A 22,750-nucleotide genomic window follows, 5' to 3' on the forward strand; every position below is an offset into this window, starting at 1 on the left:
CTTTACATGCGATCCACGGCACGGCAATCGCGACCCTTGCGACCGCCACCCCGGGTCGAAGGACGCCTAGGCCGTGTGCCTTTCTTAGAAGGGTTTGCGGCGACGGCGGCGGCGGCGGGGTCGAGGGTCTCCAAGCGGTTCCCAAATGGACGAATTACTCGGACCTACTCGGGGAGGACCTTGAAAGCTCTCGCAGTCCAGCCCTCGTAATCGTAGGCCCCAGTGAATCCTTACGCCCTGCTGGATAGGGGAGGGGCAGGTGGAATCCGGTGTTCCGGAAACGGTGACCGGCACTCGAATTGGGCTGAAATTCTAATTCCAAGTCGCATTGATTTTGTGGAGGGCGTTTCGCTTTCAGTACGTACATCAGAAAAGTAACGTCGCCACCCTCGCGCACTCCCTCGGTTGGCCACGCGGTGGTGCTAATTTCCTCCATAATTACACCAGCATCGTTACGCACCGGCTCAGGGTGAGAGAATGCCGGTGGGGCCGGCACTGAAGGCGACGGCGGGTACCATAGCGTGACACTCCTGGGGCCTTGTTGTTTCGAGCGTTCCCGACGACGAGCTGTTCCCGTAGGTAGCGTGCGGAAAATTCAAATTTACATCAGTCATTAGGCCGGTCGGGTCGGGGACGATTTATGGTGGCGGCTGCGGGCTGCGACCACGCCTCGCGAGATTTGTGGCCACGATGGTCAGCGTGACGGTGCGTGCGACCGGTGCGGCTCGCAGGAATAATTTCTTTCGCTTGAAAAATCATTACAAATCATTTAGGGGTTCCCGGCAAACACTTCCGGTGTGCGCGCAAATGATCCGCGCCAAGTTTAGCACCAACCGTACCCCGTACCGGTACACGCCCAGACGCCCAGGCACTTTACGCATAGCGACCGTCGGGCATGCAAATGACGGAGGCGGTGGAATGATTCCATCCACTGGCGGCGAACCATTAGCGGTGGGTATCGAACAGATATGTAATTGGACATGTTTCTACGGGGCTCCATTGGGTACCACACCATATCGTAACGCGCAAGGTATGATTCAATTGGTATTTTATTTATGTTACATTTGTAATGACTCGAGAGAATTTCGCACCGTACCCAAAATACGGTGGGATGGTGCGATATTCCTGGTTAATATATATTATATTTTTTTTACTCGCCAGAGCATCAATTCACTGGATACTGCGAATATGCTGCTGCACAGAAGACGAATGCTATCCATTGTAGTAGATACATGAGATAAATCTCACTGATAGTATACCTCTAAGTTCATTCCATCGTGGATTTCATCTGCCAACGGATTTAAAGACAGCAACAAAGTTAGCTACTGCCCGCGAAGATTTAAAAAGAAACGGACACGGGAAAAGAGTTCGCTCTGGCACCAAGCCACTTACAGTCAGCAAGCTTGATGTTGTCCTTGTAGATTGTGTTCACCATTTCATCGGCACGATTGTATCGGAGCGCGTTCCGGCCTGGGCGGCGATCAACTTTTTCAAATCACTGATTGTATCTTCGATTCACCCGCACCTGAAATGATTAATCGCACATAAGTACAGCCCGGCCACACAATCGGTTCTGGCATTGATATACCTTCTCGGGGTCATTATAGGTGATTTCCAACATTCCAACAACACATTCGCGCTCTGTTACGTTGCTGAAAAAATATATGGGAATATCAAGAATGTTTGGGTGAAATCTACAAACGCACCAATTTCGAACGCTAACCAACTGAACGGAACGATGAACCGTCAAGGTGACAGCTGAGCTGCAGCAAAATGGTGACGTTGCAAAGTGCAAGAAACACAACATAAACAGCAAGCGTGAATAAAAGCCACGGATTTCTCTTACGATAATTAACACCCCTACGAAAAGCACGTGAACGCTATTCTTTCCCCATCTGCCCAAGCACCATTGCTTTTACCTAGAGTATACCTTTATTTTCTCTTCCGATGGCTCCCTCTGCCCATGCCGAGAGAGGTTCGCGCCTGGGCTGCCAAGCGTTTTTGGCACGCTGTGCACACACCACGCGGCATTTGATTCTACATTTCTTCGACGGCGCACTCAATGTTGGCTCGTCGGTACCGATCGATTCAAATTGAACGATTTATTATTACTTATCGCAATTTATTTACAATCATAAACAATGGACTGGGCCGTGTTTGTTTCTCAAATCCATCCGCTAAATGAACTTAATTATATATGTATCATGGATGATGCCGGATGCAATGGCCCCGTTCCTTTACCTCGCGAAGGCCTTATCGCATGCCTAATCGGTTATCGGATGTTGAAGGTTTGTTGTGTTTTGTTTAGAGTTTTGTGCCGCCTGCCAGGCAACAAAGCACAACTGTGAAGCAACAGTTTCCATTTCCATTTGCCTTTACTGTAACAGTTTTTGCTCCTTTCATCTCAACAGTTCTGTTTGAGGAGTAATCAAATGTAATTGGCATTTCATCCATGTACCCTATTTGATACAGTGGAACAATTGATCTCGTTTCTTTTACTAGTAACAAATTTGTGGAACCGAAAAACCTGGTCCTCGTTCAAGTGTGATATTTTCTGGGCCTGGTTCCTGGTTCTTATTGAATGATTATTCCGTTTTATAAACCTGAATATACAGTTTAAATGTCCAACGAAATTTTCAATATCGAGACAGATGCACCATTGCTCTTGTCGTCACCAATCCAGGTTTGTGAATGCTTTTCCAAATAAGGCCATTCACCTTCTAATCCTCTACAAGCTCTTTTGGTTCTAGGAACCATCTTCAAACAGAAATACGACCCGGTCCGTTGTTCTAAGATTAAAAAAAAAACATCTTCAAACGCCCCTCAGGTTTTCTCCAGTCTCTGGCTATTTTTTCTGCTACATGCAAAACTTGCTTTCAGCAGCTGTGTTGCCATTCTCCTTTTCTAATTGTTTTACTAATACCGTAAATTCAGCTGTGTAAGACATGCGGTTACGTCTCGTATTGATTTTGGGTTGAAGTTAATCACAATTAAAAAAGTATAAAGGTAGCATTAACCAGCACTATGAGGGAAAACGGTTATTAAGCTTGAGAAAAACCCAACTTGCTTATCAGTCAACAAGTTTGACGAAGGCATATAAGTTAGTCTCGGTCAATCCGAGCCATGTTGGTTTGTTCATGTTAGGGGCAAGATAACACGTGGTTTTCTTCTTGATTGGTGGAGTACAAGAAATTTCGACTATCACTGTATAAGTCGCAGACGATTTTCAAGCTCCAAAACAGCGGATGGAAAGGGCAACAGCAGTGAATATGTAAGCTTGATGAAAAGTGGAAGTTCAACGACTAGAACAATAACAAAACGTCTAATTGGATTGGTCGTTTAAAGGGCTGCTAATTTTCCAACGCCCAATGCAATTTTCCACGCTGCGTTGGAAGCCGAAGTACTGTGAGATAGCATGAAGTTACTTGCAATTCCGTTATAGTAGTTACCTACAAAAGGAAAAAGAGAACGAAATTAACCGCACTTAATCTTTAAAAATTTTAACACAGTTATGGCCATGGAAAAATGTTGCCATAGGTCTCGTTGGAATCCGAAAGGTTGTGAGATTGCGTGAAGTTATGAGCAATTCCGTTACAGTAGGTACCTACAAAAGGAAAAAGAACACTAAATTAACCGCGCTTAATCTTTAAAGATTTTAACATAATTATTGCCATGGCAAAATGTTGATCATATTTGCCAGGAGTACAAAGCACTGTTCTATTTAGCTGCTAAAACTGGTAGAAAAAAATACCGATGATAATAAAAAAAAAATCGACAATTGGAGGACATGAATGAATCGAAGCGTGCCATTTTTGTTTACGGCTTCCACAAACTACTGTCAATCACAGTTTCGAATCACTTCGTGAGGTTTGAATCTCCTATAAAACCTCGTTCAGGGTCCTCGTTAGAATGCAAAGTGTTGTGAAACGGCACGAACTTATGTGCAACTCAATTATGATACTGCCGAAGAGTGCACTTGCCTAAAGAGGAATGAAAACCCATTTAAACACGCTTAAACTTAAGCCGTAGCGGTTGTACGTTTCTCTTTTCAGTTTTCCTTATTGCCGGCTGATTTATTAAACGAAAATAATGGATCGACGAATATGTTCGCTAGAGCTACAAATTCGATGTACTAGAGTTTTCAGTATCAATAGCAGGTTTCTGAGATGGACGTTATAGTGCCTTCCGTTGTCTTGCTGTTGCGCGCTCGTTTCGCGCGCATTAGATGCCAAAAAGACCTCACAATTCAGCGATAACTGGACGACGACCTAAGCACAACAAAGTAACACGTCTAGTCTTCGTTTCGAATCAACCAATCGAGAGTAAGTAGTTTCACAAAGAGCTTTCTGGGTGCACAGTTTCACAACGGCGAGGATTGACGGTGCCGAAATCACTGCTTGATTGCTGAACGCTTTCAACAAAGTACAGGGAATGTGCTGGATCAAGAGTGCTAACATTGGCGCTTTACAAGCTACATAGTTTGACGTGTGATCTGTGCGTATCGTTACCATTCAGGTGATGGAGCTGTTCGAATATCGTTCAAAAAATATCGGTACGGTTTGTTAAGTAAATTTTGCTACGAAAATAATCATGACAAATACAAACAATTAGGGCAAACAAACAAAACTAATCAGTGGCAGGATCTGATGCTCCTTATAGGCGTGTCTCGTCTTCGACGAATACGTTTTACCGTTCATAAATTTTGCTTCTTGCCATTTTGCTGCTTCGAGCCAAGCTTCGAGATGTATTCCGTTTCATTTCTTATTCTGTCTGCTTCGCATGAAGGTTTTGTTCTTTACTTTGCATCGTCATGCACCTGTTTTCTATTTATATTCTATTGGTTTCTAAACCGGTGCATTGTGGTCAGTCTTCCATTTTTTCCCACATCGTGATTGTTGGAGGTCTGTAGTTCGGGGTTGCTATGGCCCAGCACCTGTTTTTTGTAAATTCTCTGTTTTTTCTCTCTATCCGTGATCGATGGGCCGATGGGACGATGGCTTTAAAATAGTTAGTGTACTCCTTAATGAAAACATTCATCTGCTGCACGCTAAATGAACGCTAGTGCTGTGCGAAACAAATAGAAGTCCTGAAACGCGTTCGCTTGGTAGCATGCCATGGTTGGCAGCATTGTATGATGGGTGTTACGTGTTATTCAATTCATTAAAATTATATCCCTAGCTATCTACACACAGGCTTGATGTCAGTTTGAACTTGTTTTTTTTTCTTCAGTGAGAACGTACATTGTTCGAATGTCATTTTATTCAATATTTTTTTAAGGTATCTCTGTTCTAAGTCTGCAAAATAGATAAATTCTTCCATTGCACTGTGACATTTTTTTGGCTGTACATTTCGCTCTGACGTCGTGTGTAGGTTGCACAGTGCAGGCCAGCGCAGCCGGCTGTACTTGGTGAAGGGGGGGAGTGTGTACATCGAATTTCAAGCACAGTATTATGATGTAAGCCAAATCGTTGAGCTGGCGATCGCCTCCACCGGGTTCAGTAAGCCAGATTTTCAATACTCTGTCTACCACGTAATCCTGATCCTGTTTGGTTCTACCGACTTTCCCTTTACGCAACTACCTGGCGCTGAAAGGTTCGCTGCATTAGGAGGGCAGTACGCTCTGGTGGCCAGGCCCACCAGATTACCACTTTTTCTTATGCTCATCCATCGACACACCACCGGGGCCAAGAGACACAATCATCAGCAGCCCCCCGATCACGGATAGGGTCTGGAAGAAGTCGTACTTGAGAAAGTCGCGCAGCGGCTTGTACGCTGGTATGGTCCACCAGGCATTGTGGTAGAGGTTCAGCACCGTCAGCAGTGCCACTAGAATCAAGGCGGAAAGCTTGGTCTTATAGCCAATAGTAACCAGCACCATTAGGATCGAGCCAACGATGTCCTGCACGATCTGCAGAAAGCTGAGCTCGAATCGGATCAACGTGATGAACATAAATGCGAGCAGGACGCGCCCGGCAAGTTGCATGAAGTTTTTCGGTTTGTTTTCACCCAGTGACGGTACACCGGCGAACAGTGACCGCGCCTCGCCACGAGATTCTGCCAGTACGAGTAACAGCGCACCTATCAGGGCTAGGTTACGGAGCAGAAACTGAATGTCCCACAGCACGGAGTAGGCGACGGTTTGCAGCACGACGATGCCGAACAGCAGCCAGCAGGCGATGCTCACCTTTAGGCGGCCGAGCACCATCACGCAGCCACCGATCTGGCCGACGAGGTTGACCAGCACGAACATCGTGGCCAGAAATTTGCCACATCCCCAGTTCATGTCCATGTACTCACGCTGTTCGTTCCACTGCACCCACATGCGGATCCCATCCTCGAGGAATGTTGCTATCAGGCATAATCTGGCGACGTGCGGCAAGACGTGTTTCATTTTACGGATTACCTAATTGAGGAAGAACATTGTGTAACGAATTATTCTACCGAGGGCTGGGGTTTCGAGACGAAGATAAATTATTGTGTAGAAGCAGCACACGTGCCAAAAGCGTGCCTCTGGGGTCAAACGTGCAGTTTTTTTTATCAGAAATTCAACAACTTATGCGCTTAACCTCCAGCGTTCGTCAATGCAATGCGTGACGCCGATAAGATGTATACCTTCGCAAACGAGTGCAAGATATGGCCCGAAACATAAGCATCCCTTTGACACAGCTACGTAAGCACCGTTAGTGACGCTGTGATCGATGATCATAGCCCGGCTTAACACCATCGTGATAAAACTATCAAAGTTTCTCAACATTTAACATTGGTGTTATACAAACAATTATGGGCCTTCGCAGAATAGCGACGAAAAACGAAAGTAACATTTGTAATTAGTGCTCCTAATAGGCACACCAAGATATGCACTGGCAATGAAACTATGTTTTGATACACAAGAAACAAAAACAAAAAAATACAATTCCGCAATACCCAAACAGCGGAACCAGTTTCAGATTGTGTTGCTTTTTTATGTAACCGTCAGCCACGTCCCGCCAAGTCATTTGACAGAACGAGTGCGCAAACGAATGTTGTGGGTAGGCATTTTCAGGCATTCGTGACGATGACGTTGCCAAAACTCGAACGCCTTTGGATATAATGTGCTATTCTGGTAGGGAGAAGTCTCTTACCTGATCGGCCACGTCTTCTGTCTTTTCTAGGTACTGATTGGGTATGTTCATTGTGAAAATCGTTTGATGGTCGCGGTTTCTCTAGCCAAAGGTTGGGCTGCTTAACGCCTGCAGCTTTACTCGTCTGTTTGAATTCGAGCCGAATCTTCTGAAGCTCACGGGAGTGGGAAGAAACGCGAAAACGGCCCGCACGTCTGTCGGTCCTGACGTAGCACGATGTTCGGCTGTGCACGGGATGAAAGTACGCGTGTCGAGCATGAGTTTGAAAAAATGAACAAAACAAGAGAATATTACGATTTTAAGCCTTTTCCAGCCTTCACCATATGGAACCACGAAACCAATACGCACTTGTGCACCAGATCGGACATGCAGGATCACACTTACCCCGGCAGGATTTTGCTCTTGGAATGTTATTTGTCCGGCGCGGGCGTTGGTTTATAGCGGCACCGACCCGGGCATTGGCGACAGCGACACCGAAAAAAAAACCAAAAAAGCGGTGCTGCACTGGCGCTCGGATACAGGACCACGCTCGGTAGCAACGGAATAAAAATAAATGCCTAAACGACAGAAGCGAACTTTCTCTTTCCGTACGAATGAACGGACTTGCCCAGACAGACTAGACGGCAGAGCGGCCCGAAAGAGTGTTGATGTGTAATTACTGCAGTTCCTGCAGTATCTGACAACGGTTGCGTTGCTGTCATCTGTGACGTGCCTATTGGTTGGCGTTGCTATAGGAGCCGATTCACAGAATTCACAACTACTCGAAAAACAACTGCCAACTACGTTCTTGTACACCAAATTGCAGCATTTCAGGCGTATTCATACGTTGGTTGTCACATCTTCAAAACAAACTCGATAAACTCGAGCCGTGTGGGAAAGTGGTACGGCGTTTAATTGCGAGCTTTGGACGTAGCGAGCAGCTGCTTTGAAGTAAAAACACTCATATATATTTATATATATTTATTGCAATTATTCTAATATATTTATTGCAGTACACCTTAACTTTCGTGAACACGCAGGTCGGAGAACTATTTATAAAAACCCTTTCACTTTCGGCAGAACACTGTTGGTGGCTGGAGGTGTACTAGTGGACATTACCTAGAAGTGACCGCATATATTACTCGATCATTCGCAGGTTTGCATCCAAAATGCACATCGAAATGACGCACAGGTCTTTCATCTCGCACCAATCTTTTCCTTAAGAATGGCCACGTGTGTGCCAAGATACCTTGTTGAACTTAGGCGGGCCGTGGACATTAACATCGACCCTTAAAGGTCGCGGTGCACAGCTTTCATGTTGAATATACTAAGTTGCTCATTAAATTCGAAACCTCAATAACAAAAACACATTTTCATGGTTTGAAATACACATAATTGTTCAGTATGGCCTTTCTGAACATCAATGATGTTGAATCAAATGAACACTTGTTGGAAGGCGACTCTAATTTATAAATTTCCATTTCTGCAGTAATAAACTGGAAGGGCTTCAAAATACGCTTCCGCAGCTGTTATGACATCATCATTTGACGAAAAACGCTTTTCACGCATGCATTTTTTAAGGTCTGGAAACAGATAGATATCGCTAGGGGCCAAAGCTGGTCAATAGGGTGGATACTCCAATAATTCGAACTTTGGTTCATAGATTTTTGCCACTTTCAAAGTGCTCTTCTACCAGGGTGCGTTGCCCTCATGAAAGGGGTTTTTTTCTTCTGCAAACCGAGTCTATTTTCACGAATTTTCGCTTTCAGTTGCTCTAAAATGTTGCAAAAATAATCAAAATATATTGTTTTATCAATTTGCAAGTAATCCGTTAACAAAATTCCATTCGCATCGCACAAAACAATGATGGTCACATCTTTTTGGACAACTTCTGGACGAACTCGTTTCGGAACCGAAGAAAAAAGTTCACACAACTCCTTAGCCTCTTGTTTTGATTCAGGATCATGGTGATAGACCCACGTCTCATCCATAGTGTTGATTCAATGCACAAAATCCACTTTGCATTCGTTGCATTCGAATGCGTTTTTGTTCAATCTTTAGCAAATGCGGTACCCATTTTGCACACAGCTTTCTGGAACCCAATACTTCAGTCAAAATATTGGTTACACTGCTCAATGAGATGCCTAGGCCTTGTACTAAATCTCTTTCAGTGATTCGACGATTTTCCAATACGACATCCTGTACTTCCATGTACATTCTAACCTTCCCAAGAATCGGAGGAGAACCTTCATAGGACTGGATATGTTTTACGTCGTTGCTCTCCTAATGCATTATCCTTGTCCAGCGCAGCGACACAACGTTCTTTCTATCGAAATATAGCCATCCTTCATAGTTTTGTGAACAAAATGAAACTCGGCCCGGCCCGGCCCGGTTAAGATCAAAAGAAAATCTAAACAATTAAGAAAATTCACTCAACGGATTGGAGGCAGAACCCCGAATTTCTTTCACGGAAACAGAAAGAAACCGCCAGAAACCGTTTGAATATTTTTCAATAAATATAACATTTATTACAACAAGAATTAAGAAGTTGTTTTTGTTTCCACATAATTTAATATACTGTTTTGCGTCTATTCTTCTGGACATTTTAGGTTCTTCTGCACCTCGCATTGTTGCGCTGAACACGTGAGTGTTCCTGTGTGTTTACGTGCTTGTGTGTATGTGTATGTGTTTGTGTGTGTTGTGTTTGCTTTACGTGTGGTTTCTGGGCTATTGCGCGCGGGCTGGGCGCGGGTTTGCTTTCATAATGCGCGATGCGCGCAACACACACACACACCCAAATTTGCCAATTTACGTCGCTTTTTTGTTTCCGCAAATCCTGATTTTTTCCGGGATGCTTGCGTAGTTGCATCTTTCGAACTATTGCTCCTTCATACTATATGCGGTCGCACACCCTCCCATCACCACGTGTCATCATGTTCATGCCTCTCATGCCGCGGAACACGCTTCCTATATTGCATTTAGTACAAAACCAATTTAGCCCATCGTGCGCCAATACATGGTAGTGTTTCGGTCTGATGACGTGAATGACGTACTGTTTTGTGGTTGTTGGCCGTGCTCTGTGTGCGGTCAACAATCATTCTCGCTGCACTAAATTCTGATGCCACCCGGAAAAAGCCCGACGATACGCTGCGCACTTCCAGTGCGCATTCCCTCCACCAAATAGGGTTCCGGTTTCCGGCCGTAGCGAAAGAATGTTTTTGTTGTTGTTTTGTTGTTGCTGTTGTTGTGCCTTGTTTTCCATTATTTTTGTATTTAATTTTGTTTGACGAAGAGAAAATTTTGTCACACACGTTACTGCCGGGAGAGAAGAGGGTTATTCGAATCAATCCAGATTGCGCGCTTGGCTGGCGACCGGCCTTACCGGGTTTCGTGCCGGTTTCAGCCCTATAGCTTTTGACGTTGAATTGGGGATTCTTCGTTTAGTTTCTAATTTATTTGATAGTTACGTGTTTTTTTTTCATCAAAGTGCTTAATTTATCAAGGATGTAATTTAGTTGGCCTATGACTAGAAGAAATGTGTGTTGCTTTTTCTTATCAGGTGAAGCCGCGTTTTTTTCCGTGTGTCCAATTAGCCTGCTTTGATTTGCCGCATTGGTTTTCGTTTTTTCGTTTTTTTTTTTGCTGGGATAACGAGAACTCAAACCGTTAACTCCTGTAACCGATTGCTGCGTAAACTGCGCCTGGCGCTTGATCCTGGTTGCTGGCTGTGTGGTTCGTTGATTGCTGTTCGTTGTGATTGCTGTCTATGTGGGTACTGGGTATGCTGCTGCTGCTGCTGCTGCTGCTGAAAGAAGTTTTGGTTCGCTATCTGTGGTTTCGTTTCGATGCTCGGGTTTTGTTCTGTTCTGTTTTGTATCTGCGTGTGTTTGCTGCTTACCGTTCCCGGTGGCAGGAAGAGTACATCTTTTATTTCCTATCTGGTTTTTTGGTTGTAAAAATGTTTCGTATCAAAAAATATGTTTGTGTTACTCGTGTTCTGCTCGGTATTTCGTTATTAGTTCGGTTCGGTGCCGATCGGAATTGGAGTGTGCACGCAAACCGATAGTTTGTCGGTTCGATTGCTGCTGCTGTCGGTATGCCGTAGCCAATGTGAGTACGAATACGTATATACGTAGCTATTATCCTAGTTAGTTCTTCTCAACCTTACATCACTGGTGAGGGATGCCCGTAAAAAGGAAGGCATTGTAACCGAGGCGAAAACGAAGACGAGCACTACCCATGGCAGCGCCGCGGCAGTTTGCCCGTGTTTCCCCTCCACCTTCGGCCGTTTTTGGTTTTCTTTAAAGCCGACGGTTAGAGTGCAGTGATAACCTATGCGACAGTGTGAACGATTAAACAACGGATTCAAACCAAGGATCAGTGCGTGTGACTCGCACACTGATGAGCTTTTCCTTCTCCTCCAAACTGCGGTAACGGTTAAAATCGATAACGGTTTCAAACAAGATACGGTAAGAACGCGCCACTATCACATGGACTTTGGTTGCTTCACCAACCAACCGCGTATGTGTGTGTAAATGTGTGTGTGAGTATGTGTGTGTGTGTGTACTCTATTTGCAGTACACTGTTGATTTCTAGTAGATGATAGGATCACCGTCTCCCAAAGGTTCTCCCATGCTTCCGTTTCGCGGCATTCGGCTAAATACTTGTATGTCGATGTGTTTATGGCGTTTGTAAAATGGTTTTATTGCTGTTCGTTGCTCCGCTTTCATCTGGCATCTGGTTCGGATTGACTTGTTATCTAATGCTGCGCTGCTTCTGACCCCCACCCCACCCTCTCTCTTTGTCTCTCTCTTTCTCTCTCTCTCTCTACACGTCTTTCTCTACTTCTCGATCGCCGGACATTAGGTGGCTACGAGGTGTATTGCTGTAGCCCTCTGCCAACGACGAAACCCACTCTTCGTGTGTGTGATCGAACCCTACTCCCTACCTCCTGTGCGTGATGTGATTGCAAAAATATTACCTTTTAACGATTAAATAGTAATTTCGAAAAATAATCTCAGTCTGCTCGCGTTTTCGGCCCACACACAGACCGGTGCCTATCATTCGAGAGACAAAGAGTGAGGGAGAGAGAGAGGGGTGGGGAGGGTAGAGAGGAAGAGAGAGAAGTAGAGAGAAAGAGATAAAGAGCGAGTGAGCGAAAGAAATAGAGAGAGAGAAAGAGACAGCGGCTTCTTGGCTTTCTCGTTTTCTCTTTCTCAAAAATGCCAAGCATTTGCCCCTTTTCTCTTTTTCTTTTTCTCTCTCCCTCGTTTTCTTTCTCTCTATCTCTCTGTCTCTCTGTTTCTCTTCTTCTCTTCTCGGCCCGATTTGTTGTGTTGCAGAACCTTTTTTACGTTTGCTTTAAGTTTATTTAGCTTCCACCTGGGTTTGCTAGTGCCTCTTTCTCAGTAATAACATTTCAGACTTTTCTGTTTTCTGTGGTTTGTTTTTTTCTTTCCCGTTTTACTTCAATAGATTTTAATCGATTTTCACTTTCTCTATAAATTGGACACCGAAAGCTTCTCTTTACTAGAATTAGTTGTTTTTTCCCTACTTCTCTTGTGTGTGTATGTGTGTGTTTGTCGTGTATGTTCCTCTGAAGGGATGAATCCTTTAGGCTAATGTGGTAGCATTTTGTGCAAATGACCTGTGGGGCTGAGACTCTTGTTAGGAACATTATATTCTACTGTGTCCGTGTTGATGCGTGTCTGTCTATGTGTGATGCGTGCGTGTAGTTTTCAATTTGCTGTTTTTGTGCAAAAATTACCTAAAATTTTGTCACTTCCCCTTTTCGATGTCTCTTACATGGTCGTTTTTTGTCTTGCCTTTCGCTTAGCGATGTTTTGACGTGCGTGCATCAAGGATGAGTGCGTGTGTGTGTGTATGTGTGTGGATTAGTTAGTGTTAGTTTTTGGTTCGTTTCTGAAGCATGATAACAAATGTGCATTGTTTTTTTTGTTACGAAATATTTAATCCCTTCCGCTTAACGCTAAAATTTACCACAGCGCACAGTACGCCACACGCTATAAATACCTGCGGTACCGTGCGTTTCGTCAAACCATGTTTCAGTGCTCCGAGGCCTCCGAGGCCTCTTCAAAGGTGGCCTGCTATATTTGATTGAGTTGTCTGTTTTCTCTTTCTATTAACCTATACCTTTTTCTGCTGCTACTGCGCTTTCTGTCTGTCGCACACCATGTGACACCATCTTTTGCATGTACTATCGTTTTAAAATTGGAAATGGATTTGAAATAGATGTACAACACACATTATAATTGAATCGAAATACTTTTTATGGGCGGAGAATATAAAACGTTTGTTACCATTATTTACCGTTCTGATACCTCGCTTTACGTTTACTCCACGGTATCTGGTTTTGTCCACTTCTGTTCAGTTTTGTGTTGTCGTTGGTATTCTGTTGCGGATTAACCACGAACGCATACATTTCCTACTCAACTTATTTCTTTTGTCAATTTACATCTTTCGTTTTTCCTGTTTTTGTATTTTATTTTTACTGTGTTTTCGTTTTTATTGTTTGCTTTTGTTCAACATCATCGCTTTGTGTGTATGTGAGGGATTGTGTTTGTGTGTGGGGGGGCTACTGGTTGCTTAGTCGCCTCTGAGTGTGCCCGTGTGCTCAGTTCACACGGCACCGTTTTTATTTGAAACCATTTCGAGCCAAGGTTCATCGCTCAACGGCAGGTTGAGTGCCCGTGTCCTTAATCCGTTAGGGTGAAGTGCTCGTTTTGCTTGATGCGCGACTTTATGCCGTTTGAAACGGAAACCTAGGTACAGGCATTAGAACGCTTTGTTTGTCTAGTATTTGACGACCAAAGGCCAAACCTTCAAGCCTAACTTGTATCTGTTGGTGTGTGTGTGTGTCGGTGTGGTTGTGTGTTTCGTCCACTTGAACGGTGATGGCATGCTTGCCCTTTTTTCGTTTGCACAAGCAACGCTCCTTCAGTGGTTGCCAGATTCAGCCGTTTGCTTTGGTTTGTGCTGTCTTCTTTTTTATATTGGGTAGAATAGTTTGTATGAGTACTACAGGTTTGTTTTTTTTTGCTTTATCACAATCATTCCTTCCGCACTCTGTCTCACCTCTCACTTGCAGCGTGCTGTGTGTTTGCACCTAGCAAACCTTTAATACATGCATTTGTTTTCTACTTCCATTTTGCTTCATTAAATATGTTATTACTACTGATCATTATTGCTCTCTAAAATACACTGACATATGAATAGTAAAATTACTTTATTTTGTGTTTAGAGCGCATGTGGGGTGTGCGCGGGGGTGGGCGCGTGTGTGTGTGCGTTCCATGTTACCCTGTTCCCAGTTTTAGGGACAGAAAAGGGTACAAGGTAAAACAGAACAAATAAAAACATGGTTTGCGTTTCATTGCACGCCACCGGTTCTCGGTTTGGCCAGCAGCCCAGGTTTTTACCAAGCCTTGAATTGTCCGTGCACTAAAAGTGTACTAAAATGTATTAAAATGTACTGAAAGGGTAATATAATTGTCCTAAAACTTTCTGCCAGCAGCGTGGACTATAAAAACAGCAGCTACTCAGCTGTGCTGGCGCTGCTGTATGGCAACAGACGTAAGACGTATATGAACTTCCGCGGGAACTAATATTATATGCGGCTCCCCCAGTACGGAGAGTCATTGTCTATGAGCACTGGAGCACCACCCGGTGCACCCCGGTTTTGAGTTCCCCTTGACTTTCATGACTTTTATCACAAGCGTGAAGACGAATTTAGAGATAAGGACTGTCACAACATCGAATTAGTTCACTTTTAATTTTTTTATTTTTTTGCTTTTGTGTGGGTTTTTGCTTGTTGGCCATTGATTTTGTTATCGATTGCCATCTGGGCGTGTTACTAACTGTACATTCTGCTCAAATCTCGAACTGTTTTTATCACAGTCCCGTTTCCTATGTAGGGGTTTTCCGCAAAGCATACCCACGATCAAACCCCGACGAGCCTCATCTACGGTGGCTAGCGAAACAAAGTTCAATTCAACAAATCAAGAAGTGTTGTATGAAATGCGCTTTTAGGGATCGTTTACATATGCATAAAATTTTAACCCGCACATGTTTGGAAAAACCAAAATTTCTCCGAGGCGAAACAAAGCTTTTTTCTATGAAATGTATGTCGTTGCGCTTAGTCAATAGTGCCAAATAAAGAGGCTTAGTCATGCGATCCTTTTGGCGCATAACAAAACCAAAACCATATTGTGAGGTGTTCATGACTACTTATGTCGTAAGGTAAGATAAACAAGTCTGTCGAATATTTTCACAATATTACTGTTACTTTTACCATCAAAACTCATATTCGTGATCATTTGACGATCCTCAGCGGTTGGCTTGAAATATGTGCAGGTTTTCGCCGTCTTACAAGCTGACAACCAACATCATGTCTTGTGAAACCGTCTTCGCACGTTTCTCACAAATAATTTCGCATTTTACAATATCGAAACAGGCGGAAAATCAAGTAGTTATTACTCTCAAATAACTGTTTCCTGTTCGTGGCTCGTCCGAAGATCGTCCATCGTTCACTGTACCGATTAATCGGTTTCTACGCGAAAGACGACAGTTTGAACCCACTATGCATTAACTGGAGTTTCAAACTGTACGTTGGTGCCTAATATGGCCTCTACTCATTGTAACAATAAATAAATAAATAAATAAATAAATAAGTAAACAAATAAATGAATGATTAAATAGATAAATAAATAAATAAATAATAACTATATCTACTCCAGTTGCTGGAAGTACGAATATGATGAAGGACGATCGATGCCGAGACGATAAACTTTGTTCCGCTAGCGCCCATACAATGGCCCGGAGGATATGAATCGTGCCTAATGAAACCGAACAACAACGAAACAGAAGGATTGTAATACAAAATATGAGGTCGGAAAACGTGCGTCTTCATCCTCGCCAAGGTTTGTGAGGTATGGGTATCACCATATCGCACGTGGCATGGTGGTGGCGGTCTCTCGGCCACTAGCGCCCCTATATATATAGAGCAAAGAATGTGTGTTTTTCCCCTCGTTCCGTTCCGTGCGTAGCCAAGCAGCGTTTCCGCAGCAGCAAACAGGAGAGAAAATTGAAAAATTGATTTAACTACCAAGTCTATTTCTCCTCCATAAAATGTACAGATTTTAGTTGTTTTTTTTTGTTGTTGTTATGGCTTGATCTCTCTACAAAGTGCGTGCCAAACCGTAGGGGATTAAGCTGGCTTACAACGTATCCAGTTCTCGGGACGATCGCCCGCTAATTAGGGAGTGTCCTGCTGACTGTACCTTACCGTACTGTCCATTGTGTGCATCGGAAAGTCATACAACGGACTGGCTGTAGTTGTGGTTGAACGTCGGTCAGTAAGTCAAGGAGTGATACTGTGATAAACCCAGTAAACAAGAGGTTAACTGCTATCACGTAGTTCAGATGTACGTGCGTTTGTTTGTGCTTAGCACTTAGCACGGAGGTGGCGATCAGCAGCCTCTCGGCAGACTCGGGCCTGCCGGGCGTGGGTGTTTCTGTTGTAGGCGCTATTTTGGTTTTCGAAGTACAGCTACTCAGTAGGTTAAGTTCGTTCGGAAGTCCAAGTTGCAGTTGGCGGGGGTTTTGAATAGCAGTAGTAACAGTAGTAGTAGTAGTAGTAGTAGTACCAGAAGCCCTCCGTGGCCTTGACCTCTCGGGCAAGTGATTCTGCGAGTTATTTGGTGGGTTCGGTAGATGGATTTCGCAATCCAAGCCCTCTGCATCCTTCGGAAATCGGGGGCCGAATCACGGATGGCTTGATTCCCGTTTTCTATGGTTTTGAATGAGAGTGTGTCTGTTCTGTTTCTGGCCAGATACACAACAATAATTGCTAGATCGTTCCCCGTTTTTCTCTCCAGCTCCCCCTCTTTTGGTTCTGCCACTGGCCCCAGCCTCTCACCAGCCCCAGTCATCCGTTCACACTCACTAAAATCTATATGTTCATCAATAAACCTCAGTCTTCGTTCGTTGTTGTGTAGTAGTTCTATGGCGTCGGAAAAAGAATTCCATCTATTTTTATAGGAAAAATATTGTTTGGTGGCAGTTAAAACTTGAACGGAGTAATGTCTGACTCCATTTCTCCCTATCACTCTGTCTCTCTCTCTTTCTGTATCCCTCGGTTTTGCTCACTCTCACTCTTTCTGTCTCTCTCTCTCTCTCTGTTTATCTCTCTACTACGTCTCTTTCTCTGCCTCACTCTCTGGTATCCCAACAATCACTCAAATTGACAGTTACAGTGTTAACGGATGCTGCTCGCCCCGAGCGTCGGTAACAAAACAAAACCCAGTAACAATGGCGGGGCTCCTTTGGTGCCTTGGAATGCCTGGACGCACTCGAGATTGGACTCCCAGCAGTGCTCCCTACCGTGCCGGGTGCCGTCAACCAAGAAGACGTAAATCACTACACCTACCAACCAGAGTATACCTAAACCCGCTCGCTTTGTGTTATCTAGCCTATTCTTGTTAGTCTAACCTTCCAATGGACTAAAAGTGTGTTACCTTCATTGCAAACACACACACACACTCTCTCTCTCCCTCTCTTTCGATATCCTTTCGTTTGCTCTATGATTTACGGACACACGCGCTTAGAATAGTAGTTATTAGTATGTTTGGTAACCTTGGTACGGTTTGTACCGTCATTTAAGTTTTCTCCTTTTTGGGCGAACACACACACACATCAACTAACTGAATGCACTGGTGTGCATCTCCGCACGGTCAGCGGTATAGCTATATAATTGTTGCACGCAGCACGAAGTACAGTACCTCTTGGTTGTTTCTTACCTAGCTTAACCTAGACCTTCCGGAGGATAGCGCCCCCGAAAGCTTTCTTGGGTGCCGAGCTCACATTACACGTCACCCCAATGAATCAATTGGTTCCGCATTGCAGCGTAATCTAGCCTTACCACTATACAAAACAGCTCGCCGCTGGCAACTGCCGACTACCAATGCCCACAATAACTCCACGTTTAGTCACACTTAAATATTGCTTCAGTTGTTCTGCGTTTTGTGTTTGTGTTTATCTGAGTTTCCGGGATTTCCGGGACTATCGGAAGCATCAGTGCTACAGTTAAATATCTCCTCCGTAGTGTTTCACGCGTCACGGCTGTCGAACTCCTAGTGGTCTTTCTCTCTCTCTCTGGGCTCCTCTTTCCTAGCCGTGTTCAGTCGCTACATCGCTTCACACGTAAATAGTGGTCTGGGGGGAGGTATCAAAGTGAGCAGCAGCGTCGGCTGCGGGCCTGCCAGCTTGCTGCAGTGTAGTGTAAACAACTCTGGCTCACTCTGCCGCTCTGGCGAAATAAAAGAGGACGAAACACAGTAAAACCAACCGTCTAGCTGAATCCACCAACCAGCCAAAGGGTTGCCAAGGTGGGCCGTAGAGCGTACTCTCAGCGAACCTGGTTCAGGCAGCCATCCTCCGCCAGGTATTGGCGTGTGGAAATAATAACCCCGCTATGTTACCATTCGAATCAAAAGAAGAAACCATTGCTTCGTCGAGACCTTCGTCTAACACACTACTGCTACACCGTAAGATCTGCCGGATCTGCCTTCGTTTACCAAAATTTGTACAACATGTTCCAAGAAATACCCATCGGCACACCAATGCCAACCAATGCTAGCTCACGCTATCTACCTAATCTTAGCCACCCATGCTGACTGCTCACTGCTGACCACTGTGCTAGGATCCTTGGCTGCCCCTGACGACCGGAACCCAAGACTGCGCCGAACCCTAGACTGTCGCGTGACTTCTTCGTAACAAATCCCAAACCCAAAGCAAACCCTGTAGAATCTCTCGGTGGGACCATTCCCGTGGCACGCCTGACAGTTCACAGACCTGACTGTAGACCTGGCGAGCCCAAAATTAGTTGTAAGTACCTGAGTAACCGAGAAGTTCGTACTCTCACACTATGTCCTCTATGGTCAGGGCACAGAACAGAAACTCAACAACACAACACCGGAACGGGATCTGCGACAGTAACTGTATTCTACGACGGCGGCGCTCTGGTAGTGGCGCGGTGTGTATGTTTACTATTACCTGAATCGTTAGTCTTTTCGGTAGGAACTTAATTGGAACCTCGGATCCGGGCGCGCCCGAGAGAGCGAGGGAGAGAGAAAGAGAAAGTGTGAGCATTTGATACGGGTAAGTCTAGTCTAGGATAGCGGCTTAGCGTTTCTCCGGTTCACGTCCAGTGGCCCAGTAACACGCGGTGTGCTAGTCGCCAACCAGCTTAGTCCGTCAAATAATAATGAACTACCATACACTCGATGTGCTGTCACTTTACGGAGCTTCTGTTTTGCTGTATAAACTTGGATACAGGCAGTGAATGCCATGCAGAGTTATGTAGGTGATAGTGCTTCGTTGTGTTTTGTCTGCTTGTCTGGTGCCAGACTGCCGCCCTAACTGTCGCCCGTTGGGCCCGTGCATTTCGTGCAGCCCCTTACTCGTTTGAGGAGGATTTATCTTAAACGTGTTGAAACCGATGGACGCGACACACACGGCAGCACCTCCGCAGGGCTGAATTATAGAGAAGGCAAAGGGTAGCAAAGGTGTACGTGAACACGGTGTCACTTTACTCTGCTATACACGGTTACTGGCGCTTTGCTGATGGTCAAACGAGGTGAAACAACCAATACGTAGACACTTAGGATAGGATTAGCTTCGTTATCGTTGGTATCTCGTTGGGCTACCAGCCCGGGGATTGGCGACCCGCAACTCCGGTTCTGTGTGATCGTCTGTTTCATACTATTCTGAGATTCTGAGGTACATTCCAATTTGGCACAGTGAAATTCGCCCTCCAACGCACCGCATTTCACTCACAAGAGTGCATTACACCTCCCTCCCACGGCTGTCGACACCTGTCTGACACTCTGACTCTCTCTCTTCCTCTCTTTCTCGTTGGAGCAAGTTGGATCAAAAGCAATACCTCTACGGCGCCATGTGGCCGTGGATTGGATGTTGGTTGCAAAATATAAAGATCTGTTCGAAGTTGATGTTGGGTACTTAAAAACGCTACCGAGCACCGAAGTGGTCGACACAACTCGACGGGGTCCTCGACGTCACTTGCCCTAGGTCCGCCGTATGCCGTGGCTACTCCAGACCCCAATGAACACCCCGACGGGAAGGTTGCCGTTGTGTTGCTTACGTTCTTAGTGTGGATTCTAACGCGAACCAAAGCGGCTACGACGACTCCTGACTACTATGTAATCCCGGGGTGCTGTGTGTTTGTGTGTGATTTGTGGTGATTGCTTAGCGGCGTGACCCGAGTGGTGCCTAATTGAAGTCCCCGTCCGTTTGCCCGGTGTGCTGCTATCCTATACCTATCACACCACCAACCCACCACCAGCTTCTTGCACCGGCTGCAGTCTCTTACTAACTATACCCTTTTGCTTGCTACTAACGTGCAAACGTGCGTCCCCTCTTAAAAACCTCGAGAGTCGGCATCAAAGTGTGTATCTTGTATAAATATGGAGTATAAAACCGTTTAACCAAAAACCTGATTTTTCCCTTTATTTTTGGCTGGCCGTTGCAGTAGTACCACACCTTCCCTATGTCACAGATTTGCTCCTTGCTCCTCGGCGCGTTGACTTAGTACTTTTATGTTTGGGATTTTCCTTGTGTGCGTGCATGTGTGTGTGTGTGTATGTGTTTGGTTTGGTTGCAGAGACGGTCTTTGACGATCTTTTCATCATTCTGCGCCGTTCATCATCATCTTTGGCGTTCCCGGTGTGAGTAGTCCATTGGTTCCATTCTTATCTCTATTGACCATTTCCTATCCCTTGCTTAATCTCTCTCTCTCTCTCTCTCTCTCTCTTTTTCTTTATCTCTCTTTCTTTCTAACTCTGTTTCTTCTCGCTTTGCCTTACGTTCACAATCGTTTCATTATTTCGTTTCCTCCTGCGTATTGCTGACACCACGCGTCCGTGCTACTGCTGCCCGTTGCTCTCTAGGTATTGTGTGTGTAAAACCACTATTGCCTCTCTGTATTGATGTATAAGTATAAATAGCTTAAATCTGTTGAATATATAGAAAATAATCACATTTAGTTGTTATCGTTCTTTGTTGTATGATTTTTAAATAGTAGTTTGCTTTTTTCTGTTCGACATCGACTCCTCAATTCTGCTGCTGCCTTCTGCAGCCCGAACCGAACGCGCTTCTCGGCTCCGGGGCCACCGGCCAAATACTACGGCTAGCGCCCCTTTTTTCCCCCGTGACACGTTTGCTGCAGGGCTGCATGTATATAAATCCTATAAAGCGCGCTCAGCCACTCAACACCTGGACCTGAAGGTGCGCTTGGTACGCGCGCGCTTGGTTTTCCCGTGTCCTCCCTGCCGACGGGTTCTTTAGCTGACCGGTAGGTGTAGTCTAACGCCCTGTACCAGGTGGGGTGTGCCGCCCTACCGACAACGTTCAAAACAAGGCAGACATAAGAAGTAGGTTGGTAACTTAGCTACTAGCGCGTACACGTTGAAGAAACCCTACACACCCCAAACAGCCCAGCACTAATGCTTCTAATGCTCTTCGCTCTCCGCCGCTCTCTCGTTCGCCCTTCGACCAGGAGCCCTCGTTCCAGCTTCCGCTCCTAGTGTACAATCACAGACGATTAATTGTGTATCGCTCGCATCGCTCGTCGCTCATCGCTCGTTCGCTCTTCCTCCATTAAGTTTGTTGTGTGAGGTGCCGCAAATCCGCAAAACCTAAAATATAGAACACAAAACCAGGTCGTTTGACAGGTGGGCGACCGTGCGCACTGAGGTAAAGCAGACTCCGACTGCCCTTTTGCACCACCGCTGTTGTGAAGAGCGCACCCAGTACTGGGTTGTAGCCGTCTCGTAGTAATAGTAGTAGTCGTAGTAGTAGCAGATGCTCACGGCGTTGTGCGTTGCTCGATATTGCTTGCGTTATGTTCGAGGATTGCGCTCTCTCTCTTTCTCTAGTTGGTTCGCCTTCACTTCCGGCAGAGCACGGCCGACAGACGGGACCGTCTGCGCCGGCGGCCCTCCTCTCACGGGCGCGGTGACATCTGGTGGACGTGCGTGGTCAGGTGCTTCGACAGGTAGTCGGCCCGGGCGAAGCACTTGCCGCACGCCTCGCAGTGGTACGGTCGCTCGCCGGTGTGGATGCGCAGGTGGCGCGTCAGGTCGGACTTGCCGCCGAAGGCGCGCCCACAGAACAGACAGACGAACGGCCGCTCGCCAGTGTGCTTGCGGACGTGCAGCTTCAGGTTCTCCTTCGAGCGCACGCACTTGCCACAGAATGGGCAGGCGAAGCGCCGGTCGCGCTGCTTCTCGGCCGCGTCCACGCGCAGAAAGTTCAGTATGGAGGCCTCCTGCGGGTCCAGCCCCAGCAGCCGGTGGTGCGGTATGGTTTCAGCGTTGATCAGACTGTTTAGCGTGTGGCTGAGTGACTCCTGCTGCTGCTGTTGCTGGTGATGGTGCTGTTGATGGTGCTGCTGTTGATGGTGCTGCTGTTGATGGTGCTGTGCGCTGCTGGACTCTGCCTCCATCGAGCGAACGCTCAGGCCTATGGAGTGCTGATGCTCGTGCGGATGAGGAGGAACGCGCTTCAGCTGCTCGCTGCTGTTGGTGGTGATGCTGGTCGGTGGACCCAGCAGTACC

The 22,750-nt window shown here is 45.7% G+C and overlaps 2 protein-coding genes and 1 pseudogene across 3 annotated transcripts in view; all 3 read right to left on the reverse strand.

Annotated features, from left to right (window-relative positions):
- Positions 1 to 1,244: 1,244 nt before the first annotated feature.
- Positions 1,245 to 5,256, reverse strand: LOC128275735 (ubiquitin-like protein 5; annotated as a pseudogene).
- On the reverse strand, positions 4,022 to 7,614 carry LOC128269428 (surfeit locus protein 4 homolog). Of its 2 annotated transcripts, none has more exons than XM_053006927.1 (3): positions 7,506 to 7,614; positions 7,122 to 7,345; positions 4,022 to 6,403 (listed from the first exon to the last, which is right to left on the reverse strand). In XM_053006927.1, the coding sequence occupies exons 2-3, from the start codon at positions 7,170 to 7,172 to the stop codon at positions 5,642 to 5,644; spliced, it is 813 nt and encodes a 270-aa protein (XP_052862887.1). In that variant the 5' UTR covers positions 7,173 to 7,345; positions 7,506 to 7,614; the 3' UTR covers positions 4,022 to 5,641. The 2 variants fall into 2 exon arrangements, with proteins under 2 accessions (XP_052862887.1, XP_052862968.1); XM_053007008.1 differs by having other exon boundaries at positions 7,470 to 7,596.
- Positions 7,615 to 22,137: 14,523 nt separating this feature from the next.
- Positions 22,138 to 22,750, reverse strand: part of LOC128275995 (uncharacterized) — an 88,556-nt gene continuing 87,943 nt past the window's right edge. Inside the window, exon 10 of the mRNA XM_053014497.1 lies at positions 22,138 to 22,704. Coding sequence (XP_052870457.1) covers positions 22,138 to 22,704 — 567 coding nt within the window. The remainder of the gene's footprint in view (positions 22,705 to 22,750) is intronic.

This window comes from Anopheles cruzii, chromosome X (genome assembly GCF_943734635.1).
Source record: "Anopheles cruzii chromosome X, idAnoCruzAS_RS32_06, whole genome shotgun sequence".
Classification (NCBI taxonomy): domain Eukaryota; kingdom Metazoa; phylum Arthropoda; class Insecta; order Diptera; family Culicidae; genus Anopheles; species Anopheles cruzii.

Coding starts and splice junctions, on each gene's coding strand:
- LOC128269428 (XM_053006927.1), bottom strand. CDS start 7,172: ATGAACATACCCAATCAGTACCTAGAAAAGACAGAAGACGTGGCCGAT. Junction 6,404..7,121: donor CAGAAGACGTGGCCGATCAG/GTAAGAGACTTC, acceptor TTCCTCAATTAG/GTAATCCGTAAAATGAAACA.